At 45.5% G+C, this 13,673-nt stretch overlaps 1 protein-coding gene across 1 annotated transcript in view; it reads right to left on the bottom strand.

The window, feature by feature from the left end:
- LOC141099665 (endoplasmic reticulum resident protein 44-like) overlaps positions 1-13,673 on the bottom strand; it is a 204,946-nt gene that overhangs the window by 17,682 nt on the left and 173,591 nt on the right. The window contains exon 5 of the mRNA XM_073587624.1: positions 3,004-3,188. Coding sequence (XP_073443725.1) covers positions 3,004-3,188 — 185 coding nt within the window. The remainder of the gene's footprint in view (positions 1-3,003; positions 3,189-13,673) is intronic.

The raw sequence follows: 13,673 nt of genomic DNA, 5'->3' as shown, positions 1-13,673 counted from the left end.
GGACACCCACAAACTTATTAGGGATTAGCTGATGAGGTAGCGCAGCGCTTATCAGGGTCACCAAACTTCCCGAGTCCAACAGTCTCAGAACCATTACCCCATTGACAGACACAGCACACGATTGGGGTCCTTTGCCGGGTTGACAGTCCACACTGCAGGCCCGGTAGGCATAGTAGCAGTGCCGGCCTAAACTGTAGTCCATAGACTCAGGGGGCAAATGACACCGGGCGTCAACGTGTTCAGGATTGTGACAATGCCAACAGACCACATCCTTCACAGCAGGCTTAGGTGACCCCTCAGCAGGGTTGGAATGCCCCCAGTGGTGGGTCTCTAGCCACCCTCCGTGGTGAGCCCGCCCCCTTTTGGGTGTCCCAGTACAAGGAAGTGGCGACGTCTGGTTTCCCAAGGGATTTCTTAATCACCTGGTATCGCTCAACCAAGCCGACCAAGTCATCTGCATTCCGGGGGTCGCCCTGGGCAACCAAGGTCTGCATTGGCCTGGGGAGGTAGAGGACGAACCGGTCCATGACCACACGCTCAACCATTTGGGCCGGAGTGGAAGTCACTGGCTGCAGCTACTTTTGAACCAGGTGCAACAAACCTGGGAGCGTGGGGGTTTGTCGCCAGTATACGCCCAGCGGTGGACATGCTGAGCCCTTACAGACATTGTCACTCCCAGGTGTGCCAGAATCTCAGTTTTTAATTTTCCATACTCCTTGGCATCCTGGAGGGCTATGCCATAATATGCTTTTAGGGATTCACCAGTCAAATAGGGGGCCAGCACCTCTGCCCACTGTTCTGGCGGTAGCCTCTCACACTCTGCTACCCACTCAGACACAGTCAAAAAGGCTTCATCATCATCCCCCAGGGTCATTTTTTGTAAGGTTAGTCTTACCGTATTCCGGACATGGACTTCATCAGGCAGACTTAGGGTTGGGGCGCTCATCCTGCCCTGGATTGGGGGTCACCTGAAGCTGCATCTGCTGCTGCTGCTCCTGCTGGCTCTGCTGTAGCAACATTCTTTTGGTATCTTGCTGCTGCAACTGGACCAGGTGCTTCAACAGGTCCTCCATGCTGCCGGACATCTTGTGCTGGATGGTGGATTTAACCAAGGACATGCAGTTGTCCTCTGTCTCTATGCGTGTTCCTGGAATGCTACCCACATTCAAAACACCACGTGTGAGGGGTTGACATGCTTGACTGCTTCTTCAGGTATACACAGAACAATTTGGTGGTGAAACACCTGCTGGTTTATTGGAGTGCGCATACACCAAGGCAGGGCTCACAAACAAAACAGAGCCTTTCTGGCTTAAGGGGAAAAAAATAAAAACAAATAAAGGGAACTTGAGTCCTTTCCTCTGCAGGGATCAACCTGCAGGCACCAGGCAATGTCCTCTGCTCTGCCTTGGAGCCAAGTGGGAGTATTCCTCTCCCAAGACACCACCCAGACTGAACCACAGGTCCAGGTATATATCACATGGCTGGTAACATGATCGTGACACCACTGCAGGTCCTCAAACACCTGCAGGACCTGCAAGAAAAAGGGGTATGGTGAGCGTCTTCCCACCCGCACTGCGGGTGCTCGCAAAACGAGCCTATTAAAACTCTGTACACTGCTTCTCAGCAAATCGTGTGCTGGAAGCACAAAACATAATAGATTGAGCATGACCAGAGTGTTACCAAGCCGGACAGTCAGGGGGCATAAGCCCAACGCGTGTCGCCACCTCAGTGGCTTCGTCAGGGGCAGGGGTTCAACTAGACACCTGAGTATTTATTGAAAAAAATTTAAATAGCAAACTCACAGCAGCTGCATGGTGCTCCCACGTGGAGACTTGCTGGTAGATGCAGGCGATGGCAAATGACGCCGGAAATGTAAAGAACAGGACGTGAGGAGAGGGTATACCAAGATGGCCCATAGGTCGCAAGTGCGCATGCGCCTAATTACCAATAGCACATTATCATATAGGAGTGACCAGTAGTCACATGATATGCAAACAAGGTGACGAATGAGGGGAGTGTATCAAAGCGCATACGTCCCATTTCATTCATGTATCAACCTATCAAGTTTTGACCGCTATGAAGAGCTGAACCCTATGCCCATACAGCGCAAGTGCTACAGAGAAGAGCAGCAGCGTGACCTGCCATGTCCCCAGTGTTGTGGGACAAAACAGGAAGATGGTTCCAACCAAAACATAAATGTACGATTTAGAAAAGGAATAAAGGCGCTGCATAAAAGGATCGCTAGTTGCATGCTATGTAAAAATGATGTCAAAGAGGGGGGGATGCCCTCACATGCCCCGCTGTATTAATCATGACATGCCATACAGAAGGTACAGCGCTGATGTGCTAGCTGATAGGCACCTACTGTAAGTATAGCTCTGATTTCATTATCGCATGCGCCCATTTCAGTCATATGGCAACCTAGCCAATTACAGCCGCTGTAAGAAAAAAAGCTACTGGTTATACTGTAAGCTACGTGTGCACAGTGTCAAGTGTCCACAGTTAGAGTGATCAATGAGTGGAACAAGCTGCCACGAGAAGTGGTAAGTTCTCCTTCAATGACTGGGATCATTTAGCGAATCCTGCTTTGAGCAGGGGGTTGGACCAGATGGCCCAGGAGGTCCCTTCCAACTCTACGATTCTATGATTCTAGGCTGCCCAGTCCACAAAAAGTTATGGCTCTGGGGAGCAAAAAAACCCCCGAAAATACCTCCGGTCATGAAGGGGTTAATAAAAGAAATCATATGGGGTGTCATAAAATGTTGTCGTAGTACATATTATACAATTTGACACCCCATCTTTCTCTTTCTTGTGCATGTACTTGTTTTGGGTGTCTTGAATTTGTTGTCCAATTTTAAAATTAAGTGGTGACAACCACATACATTTTTGAGTAAAACTTAAGACAAATGCTGTCGGTGGAATGGTCTCAAATCAAAAACAAGATTATCAGGTGCACCATGGAAGCCAAATGCAGAATATTGAAAGTTTTAGTAAAATACTCACATCAGTTGTTTTCAGTTCCTCCAAATCTCCAACTACCCGTATTGGATCACTTTTTTGTTGTCTAATGTAGTCTGCAATTGCAGTCACCGAGCGCTGACCTCTGTACTCTCTCTTCATCATCATTCCATTTCTAAACAGTTTCAGAGTGGGATACTTGCTTATCCGATATCTTTGTGCTATGTCCGCTGTATATGGGGGATATAGAAAATTACATAAGTGCATTATATCTTTGACCTCTACATTTTAAATGACTTCATTTTACAGATTAAGCCTCAGTGTTTAAACATGTCTAATGCAGCTAAATAAAAGTATTCAATTTAAGGTAGGCAGCATTTCTGGTTTCTGCATTTTGGGTGCTGGACCACTTCTAGGATCCAAATTTGGTTTGGACTCAAACTGCAGAAAAAAATACAATACAGTTTTTCCATAAAATGCTGTGAAACCAGCCTAATGGGAGCTTGTTAGACTACTTGAAGTTAATTTGAACATTTTTGCTAGACAGGCAATAAAAAGCAAAATTTTCTCAGGGTGTGGGACGAAGGGCAATTCTTCACTTGAGCTGGGTCAGGCTGTGTGCCCACAGTAGTGTTTTTTTTAAGTGTTTTTAGGGGTCAAACCGCTTCGAAAACACTTAAAAGAAGCTTCCCAATCATTTTAACCCCTTCATGACCCAGCCTATTTTGACCTTAATGACCTGGCCATTTTTTGCAATTCTGACCAGTGTCCCTTTATGAGGTAATAACTCTGGAACACTTCAACGCATCCTAGCGATTCTGAGAATGTTTTTTCGTGACATATTGGGCTTCATGTTAGTGGTAAATTTAGGTCAATAATTTTTGCGTTTATTTGTGAAAAAAATCAGAAATTTGGCGAAAATTTTGAAAATTTCGCAATTTTCAAATTTTGAATTTTTATTCTGTTAAACTAGAGAGTCATGTGACACAAAATAGTTACTAAATAACATTTCCCACATGTCTACTTTACATCAGCACAATTTTGGAAGCAAAATATGTTTTTGTTAGGAAGTTATAAGGGTTAAAAGTTGACCAGTGATTTCTCATTTTTACAACAAAATTTACAAAACCATTTTTTATTTAGGGACCACCTCACATTTGAAGTCACTTTGAGGGGTCTATATGGCAGAAAATACCCAAAAGTGACACCATTCTAAAAACTGAACCCCTCAAGCTACTCAAAACTACATTCAAGAAGATTATTAACCCTTCAGGTGTTTCACAGCAGCTAAAGCAATGTGGAAGGAAAAAATGGACATTTTAATTTTTCCAACACAAATTTTTTTCAGCATCAATTTTTTCATTTTCACATGGCAACAGGATAAAATGGATCCTAAAATTTGTTGGGCAATTTCCCCTGAGTACACCGATACCTCATATGTGGTCATAAACCACTGTTTGGGCGCACGGCAGGGCTCAGAAGGGAAGGAGCGCCATTTGACTTTTTGAATGGAAAATATGCTGGAATACCGTATATACTCGAATATGTCGAGATTTTCAGCTCAGCTTCTCCCCGTACCCTCTCTTCCTGCCTTCAGTGGTCACGTGGTGCCGCTCATTAAAACTCATGAATATGCGCATATTCATGAGTTTTAATGAGCGGTACCACATGACCGCTGAAGGCAGGAAGAGAGAGCGCGGAGAAGCTGGGGGCTCAAGACAGCATCAGGACGGGTAAGTATAGCGATACTCACCTGTCCTGCGTCCATGGCTGCTTGCTGCTGTCTGTCATCGGTCAGTGACTTCAGACAGCAGAGGGTGTGGTGACGTGGTTAGTGCGCGCCGCGCCCCCTGCAGTCTGAACGTCACTGACTGATGACGTGGCAGATAGCGGTGAGCAGCCATGGACGCAGGACAGGTGAGTATCTGACACTCAGCGACGGAGAGGTGAGTATATCATTTTTTTTATTTTTACATACAGCAGCAGCATGGGGGCAGCATATGAGGGAACAATCTATGGAGCTTCTTCGGGGGTCAGCATATGGGGGAATAATCTAAGGAGCTTCTTATGGGGTCAGCATATGGGGGAATAATCTAAGGAGCTTCTTATGGGGTCAGCATATGGGGGAATAATCTAAGGAGCTTCTTATGGGGTCAGCATATGGGGGAACAATCTAAGGATCTTCTTATGGGGTCATCATATGGGGGAACAATCTAAGGAGCTTCTTATGGGGTCATCATATGGGGGAACAATCTAAGGAGCTTCTTATGGGGTCAGCATATGGGGGAACAATCTAAGGAGCTGCTTATGGGGTCAGCATATGGGGCAACAATCTAAGGAGCTTCTTATGGGGTCAGCATATGGGGGAACAATCTAAGGAGCTTCTTATGGGGTCAGCATATGGGGGAACAATCTAAGGAGCTTCTTATGGGGTCAGCATATGGGGGAACAATCTAAGGAGCTTCTCATGGGGTCAGCATATGGGGGAACAATCTATGGAGCTTCTTATGGGGGCAGCATATGGGGGAACATTCTATGGAGCTTCTTATGGGGGCAGCATATGAGGTAACAATCTATGGAGCTTCTTATGGGGGCAGCATATGGGGGAACAATCTATGGAGCTTCTTATGGGGGCAGCATATGGGGGAATAATCTATGGAGCTTCTTCTGGGGACACCATATGGGGGAATAATCTATGGAGCATTTCCCACCCTAGGCTTATACTCGAGTCAATAAGTTCTCCCAGTTTTTTGTGGCAAAATTAGGGGGGTCGGCTTATACTCGGGTCGACTTATACTCAAGTATATACGGTATTTAGCGCTTGCCATGTCGCGTTTGGAGAGTCGCTGTGTGCCTAAACATTGGAGCTCCCCCACAATGACACCATTTTGGAAACTAGACCCCTTAAGGAACTTATCTAGATGTGTAGTGAGCACTTTGAACCCCCAAGTGCTTCACAAAAGTTTATAACGTAGAGCAGTGAAAATAAAAAATCATTTTTTTTCCTCAAAAAATGAATTTTTAGCTCGCAATTTTTTATTTTCACAAGGGTAACAGGAGAAATTGGACCCCAAAAGTTGTTGCCAAGTTTGTCCTGAGTAAGCTGGTACCCCATATGTGTGGGGGGGCACTGTTTGGGCGCACGGCAGGGCGCAGAAGGGAATGAGCGCCATTTGACTTTTTGAAATGAAAATTCGCTCCAATCGTTAGCGGACACCATGTCGTGTTTGGAGAGCCCCTGTGTGCCTAAACTTTGGAGCTCCCCCACAAATGACCCCATTTTGGAAACTAGACCCCCTAAGGAACTTATGCATAGTGAGCACTTTGAACCCCCAGGTAATTCACAGAACTTTATAATGCAGAGCAGTGAAAATAAAAAAATCTTTTTTTCCTAAAAAAAAAAAATTTTTAGTTGGCAATTTTTTATTTTCACAAGGGTACCAGGATAAATTGGACCCCAAAAGCTGTTGTCCAGTTTGTCCTGAGTACGCTGGTACCCCATATGTGGGGGGGAACCACTGTTTGGGCACACGTCAGGGCTCGGAAGGGAAGTAGTGACGTTTTGGTATACAGACTTTGATGGAATGGTCTGCGGGCATCATGTTACATTTGCAGAGCCCTAAACTATGGAAACCCCCCACAAGTGACCCCATTTTGGAAACTAGACCCCATAAGGAACTTGCCTAGATGTGCGGTGAGCACCTTGAACCCCGAAGTGCTTCACAGAAGATTGTAACGCACAGCCATGAAAATAAAAAATCTTTTTTTTCCTCAAAAAATGAATTTTTAGCTCGCAATTTTTTATTTTCACAAGGGTAACAGGAGAAATTGGACCCCAAAAGTTGTTGCCAAGTTTGTCCTGAGTACGCTGATACCCCTTATGTGTGGGGGAACCATTGTTTGGGCACACGTCAGGGCTCGGAATGGAAGTAGTGACGTTTTGAAATGCAGACTTTGATGGAATAGTCAGCGGTCGTCATTACGTTTGCAGAGCCCCTGATGTGCCTAAACAGTGGAAAACCCCCACAAGTGACCCCATTTTGGAAACTAGACCTTCCAAGGAACTTATGTAGATGTGTTGTGAGCACTTTCAACCCTCAAGTGCTTCACAGAAGTTTATAATGCAGAGACGTGAAAATGAAAAAATCATTTTTTTTCCACAAAAATAATTTTTTAGCCCCCAATTTTTTATTTTCCCAAGGGTAACAGGAGAAATTAGTCCCCAAAAGTTGTTGTGCAATTTTTCCTGAGTACGCTGATACCCAATATGTGGGGGTAAACCACTGTTTGGGCACACGTCGGGGCTTGGAAGGGAGGGAGCACCGTTTGACTTTTTGAACGCAAAATTGGCTGGAATCAATGGTTGCACCATATCGCTTTTGGAGACCCCCTGATGTGCCTAAACAGTGGAAACCCATCAATTCTAACTTCAACCCTAACCCCAACACACCCCTAACCACAGCCCTAACCCCAACACATCCCTAACCCTAATCCCAACCCCAACCCTAACCATAACCCTAACCCCATCACACCCCTAACCCTAATCCCAACCCTAACCATAACCCTAACCACAAGCCTAACCCTAATTCTAACCCTAATTCCAACCCTAACCCCAATTTCACCCTAACCCTAATTCCAACCCTAACCCTCTTTTCAACCCTAACCCTCTTTCCAACCCTAACGGAAAAATAAAAATATTTTCTTTATTTTATTAGTTATGCCTACCTATTGGGGTGATAATTGGGGGGGTTCATTTACTTTTTATTTCATTTTGATCACTGTGAGAGTGATCAAAATGAAATAATGGAATCTGCAGCCGGCAGATTCGGGCGTGCGCACTGCGCATGCGCCCGCCATTTTCCAAGATGGCGGCGCCCATGAACCGGACCCCAGGAGCGACAGGGGGACTTAGAAGGTGCCGGGGGGTGAGGGGGTTATCGGAAGCTGGCGGGGAGCAGAGGGAATGGGAGGGGGGGCAGATGACAGCGGCGGCAGATCGCCGCTGTCATTCAGTGGCTGGGGGGGGGGCGATCGCCGGTGGGGGGAGGTCGAATCGGTGTCTCCAGCCATGTCCGATGCTACTGCAGCATCGGCCATGGCTGGATTGTAATATTTCATCAATTTTCATTGATGAAATATTACTATCGCTCTGATTGGCTGTTTCACTTTTAACAGCCAATCAGAGCGATCGTAGCCACGTGGGGGCGAAGCCACGCCCCCTGTGGTGAATTACAAAGCCCCCTGTATCTGCGGGTCAGGTGACCTTTCATTGACCCCGGTCACCCGACCCGCAGGGGGGCTTTGAATTAATGACACAGGGTATGCGTCATGGGTCGGATTGGCACCGACTTTCATGACGCATACGCTGTGTCACAGGTCGGGAACCGGTTAATGCTTTTTGGCCTTTTTATGCCAATGGATGCTTTTTTTACCGCTAAGGAAACGATTATCAGCTAAAAACGCTGCATGTTCATTAATTTTGCGGCTTAGTCTGCGTTTTTAGCTATTTCCTATGGTCCAGAAGATGCGCGGGAAAAAAATGCATCAAAAAGGCGCAAAAAAACACGCGGTAAAAAACGCACGTTTTCTGGGAAGGAGTCCGGTTTTTTGTCAGGTTTAAAATGCTACAGTGGGCACATAGCCTCAGAGGACTTGACAAACCCTGTGTAATCTCGGTGCAGAGAATTGCAGTCACAAAGAAAGGGTTCATGAGCACTAGACTTCTTGCATATTTTTTAATCATTTTAGCATTTATGCTATTCAACTGCTCAGTGCCACAGCAACTTTTAGGAACTTAGGGGGGTGTACAGAATGCCATAATCCACCCTCCTAAGAAGTATATATGGACAACTAGGTCATAGAAAGTATAATAAAATGTTAACTTCATATCTGCGATCAAATATCTTATTCCAGAAAAATTCATGTAGATCAAGAGGTCAGTTTATCAGCCATTACATGTCTCACACTGATAACTTCCCCTTTCAATTAAAATGATCTCTGAACGCAGATTCTCAGGGAGATCTATGTATGTCCCATACATCTTAGCAGCTCATTTACATATAAGAAAAACATGGATTTCTCTGGATAATATCAGAATGCAGATAACAAGGTATTGTTCTATGAGGCTTAGGTAGACTGATTCTACTGGCAGATGCCCTGTTAAGAAAAAGAGAAATTTTGGCTCTGTGAAGTATTGTGTTCAACTTGCGTGTATTAAATAGCAAGATATTTTAGGGACAGTGCAGATATGGCAATACCAGTTATGAGTACTTTTGATACTTTAACAACTGGTCACTCCATGTCACGTGAACCAATTTTTTCTCTATATTTTTAATTCTTTTGAAATTTAGTGTGTTGGAGAATGTAAACTTTGAAGACAATTGTCTTTTCTTTTATTAATTTTCAAAGTTTTGAAAAAAACGCAAATTTTTGTGTTGCATGCCTCTAGGTTTATCATCATAACTCATATGAACATAAGGATGAGTGACCTCATGGAGATCAACATCCAACACTGCGGAGACACCATCACATGTTTCTCAACGCAGTGATCTAGAGCAATGCCCCCATCCCTTATGGGAAATATGCAAAAGCATGTAAATCAACAGCCGCGGAGACACCATCACATGTTTCTCAACGCAAGCAATGACTAGCCAGGTCTTTCCCCGGGAAGGAACAACCACGGGAAGGGCAGTCTCCAATGAAGGAAACCACCTATGCCAAAACATGGTATCCATCCACAGACAGCTGTTTCGGGGTATTGCCCCTCATCAGTGTGGAGTAGGAAACTGGCTAGTAGGAGCAATGCCTAGTGAAAGGCTATGAACATAAGGATGAGTGACCTCATGGAGATCAACATCCAACACTGCGGAGACACCATCACATGTTTCTCAACGCAGTGATCTAGAGCAATGCCCCCATCCCTTATGGGAAATATGCAAAAGCATGTAAATCAACAGCCGCGGAGACACCATCACATGTTTCTCAACGCAAGCAATGACTAGCCAGGTCTTTCCCCGGGAAGGAACAACCACGGGAAGGGCAGTCTCCAATGAAGGAAACCACCTATGCCAAAACATGGTATCCATCCACAGACAGCTGTTTCGGGGTATTGCCCCTCATCAGTGTGGAGTAGGAAACTGGCTAGTAGGAGCAATGCCTAGTGAAAGGCTATGAACATAAGGATGAGTGACCTCATGGAGATCAACATCCAACACTGCGGAGACACCATCACATGTTTCTCAACGCAGTGATCTAGAGCAATGCCCCCATCCCTTATGGGAAATATGCAAAAGCATGTAAATCAACAGCCGCGGAGACACCATCACATGTTTCTCAACGCAAGCAATGACTAGCCAGGTCTTTCCCCGGGAAGGAACAACCACGGGAAGGGCAGTCTCCAATGAAGGAAACCACCTATGCCAAAACATGGTATCCATCCACAGACAGCTGTTTCGGGGTATTGCCCCTCATCAGTGTGGAGTAGGAAACTGGCTAGTAGGAGCAATGCCTAGTGAAAGGCTATGAACATAAGGATGAGTGACCTCATGGAGATCAACATCCAACACTGCGGAGACACCATCACATGTTTCTCAACGCAGTGATCTAGAGCAATGCCCCCCCCTTATGTTCATAGCCTTTCACTAGGCATTGCTCCTACTAGCCAGTTTCCTACTCCACACTGATGAGGGGCAATACCCCGAAACAGCTGTCTGTGGATGGATACCATGTTTTGGCATAGGTGGTTTCCTTCATTGGAGACTGCCCTTCCCGTGGTTGTTCCTTCCCGGGGAAAGACCTGGCTAGTCATTGCTTGCGTTGAGAAACATGTGATGGTGTCTCCGCGGCTGTTGATTTACATGCTTTTGCATATTTCCCATAAGGGATGGGGGCATTGCTCTAGATCACTGCGTTGAGAAACATGTGATGGTGTCTCCGCAGTGTTGGATGTTGATCTCCATGAGGTCACTCATCCTTATGTTCATAGCCTTTCACTAGGCATTGCTCCTACTAGCCAGTTTCCTACTCCACACTGATGAGGGGCAATACCCCGAAACAGCTGTCTGTGGATGGATACCATGTTTTGGCATAGGTGGTTTCCTTCATTGGAGACTGCCCTTCCCGTGGTTGTTCCTTCCCGGGGAAAGACCTGGCTAGTCATTGCTTGCGTTGAGAAACATGTGATGGTGTCTCCGCGGCTGTTGATTTACATGCTTTTGCATATTTCCCATAAGGGATGGGGGCATTGCTCTAGATCACTGCGTTGAGAAACATGTGATGGTGTCTCCGCAGTGTTGGATGTTGATCTCCATGAGGTCACTCATCCTTATGTTCATAGCCTTTCACTAGGCATTGCTCCTACTAGCCAGTTTCCTACTCCACACTGATGAGGGGCAATACCCCGAAACAGCTGTCTGTGGATGGATACCATGTTTTGGCATAGGTGGTTTCCTTCATTGGAGACTGCCCTTCCCGTGGTTGTTCCTTCCCGGGGAAAGACCTGGCTAGTCATTGCTTGCGTTGAGAAACATGTGATGGTGTCTCCGCGGCTGTTGATTTACATGCTTTTGCATATTTCCCATAAGGGATGGGGGCATTGCTCTAGATCACTGCGTTGAGAAACATGTGATGGTGTCTCCGCAGTGTTGGATGTTGATCTCCATGAGGTCACTCATCCTTATGTTCATAGCCTTTCACTAGGCATTGCTCCTACTAGCCAGTTTCCTACTCCACACTGATGAGGGGCAATACCCCGAAACAGCTGTCTGTGGATGGATACCATGTTTTGGCATAGGTGGTTTCCTTCATTGGAGACTGCCCTTCCCGTGGTTGTTCCTTCCCGGGGAAAGACCTGGCTAGTCATTGCTTGCGTTGAGAAACATGTGATGGTGTCTCCGCGGCTGTTGATTTACATGCTTTTGCATATTTCCCATAAGGGATGGGGGCATTGCTCTAGATCACTGCGTTGAGAAACATGTGATGGTGTCTCCGCAGTGTTGGATGTTGATCTCCATGAGGTCACTCATCCTTATGTTCATAGCCTTTCACTAGGCATTGCTCCTACTAGCCAGTTTCCTACTCCACACTGATGAGGGGCAATACCCCGAAACAGCTGTCTGTGGATGGATACCATGTTTTGGCATAGGTGGTTTCCTTCATTGGAGACTGCCCTTCCCGTGGTTGTTCCTTCCCGGGGAAAGACCTGGCTAGTCATTGCTTGCGTTGAGAAACATGTGATGGTGTCTCCGCGGCTGTTGATTTATATCATCATAACTCAGGCCAGAATCAAGATAGAGAAAAAGTGAAAAAACACCATTACTCTCAGAACTGTACAGGCTTTCAACCAATATGTCACAAGAATATCGTTGATAATATTTTATCCATGCGGATGTAAGACAAAGGGCACCGGGGTGGTAGTCCGGGTCAAGCTTACCCACTAAACACAGTCTGTAGACACCCCGGCCGCTTGTACATGCAATCTGGGATGGATTCAGTCTTTCCCCCAAACAGAGCCTTGCGAAAGTATTCGACTCCCTGGAACTTTTCAACCTTTTCCCACAAATCATGCTTCAAACATAAATGTAAATATTTGGTGAAGAATCAACAACAAGTAGGACACAATTATGAAGTTGAACGAAATTTATTGGTTATTTTAAATTTTTGTTGATATTCAAAAACTGAAAAGTGGGGCGTGCATTATTATTCGGCCCCTTTACTTTCAGTGCAGCAAACTCACTCCAGAAGTTCATTGTGGATTTCTGAATGATCCAATGTTGTCCTAAATGACTATTGATAAATATAATCCACCTGTGTGTAATCAAGACTCCGTATGAATGCATCTGCTCTGTGATAGTCTCAGGCGTCTGTTTGAAGCACAGAGTGCATCATGAAGACCAAGGAACACAACAGGCAGGTCCGTGATACTGTTGTGCAGAAGTTTAAAGCCGGATTTGGATACAAAATGATTTCCAAAACTTTAAACATCCCAAGGAGCACTGTGCAAGCGATCATATTGAAATGGAAGGAGTATCATACCACTGCAAATCTACCAAAACCCAGCTGTCCCTCTAAACTTTCATCTCAAACAAGGAGAAGACTGATCAGAGATTCAGCCAAGAGGTCCATGATCACTCTGGATGAACTGCAGAGATCTACAGCTGAGGTGGGACAGTCTGTCCATAGGATAACAATCAGTCGTACACTGCACAAATCTGGCCTTTATCGAAGAATGGCAAGAAGAAAGCCATTTCTCAAAGATATCCATAAAAAGTGTTGTTTAAAGTTTGCAACAAGCCACCTGGGAGACACACCAAACATGTGGAAGAAGGTGCTCTGGTCAGATGAAACCAAAATCGAACTTTTTGGCAACAATACCAAACGATGTGTTTGGCATAAAGGCAACACCGCTCATCACCCTGAACACACTATCCCCACTGTCAAACATGGTCGTGGCAGCATCATGGTTTGGGCCTGCTTTTCTTCAGCAGGGACAGGGAAGATGGTTAAAATTGATGGGAAGATGGATGGAGCCAAATACAGAACCATTCTTGAAGAAAACCTGTTGGAGTGTGCAAAAGACCTGAGACTGGGACGGAGATTTGTCTTCCAACAAGACAATGATCCCAAACATAAAGCAAAATCTACAATGGAATGGTTCACAAATAAACCTATCCTGGTGTTAGAATGGCCAAGTCAAAGTCCAGACCTGAATCCAATCG

The sequence above is a fragment of the Dendrobates tinctorius genome, unplaced genomic scaffold, assembly GCF_039654945.1.
Source record: "Dendrobates tinctorius isolate UK_male_01 unplaced genomic scaffold, ASM3965494v1 ptg000100l, whole genome shotgun sequence".
NCBI lineage: Eukaryota > Metazoa > Chordata > Amphibia > Anura > Dendrobatidae > Dendrobates > Dendrobates tinctorius.
The sequence above is the reverse complement of the archived record's forward strand: the minus strand, read 5'-3'. Positions and strand labels throughout refer to the sequence as shown.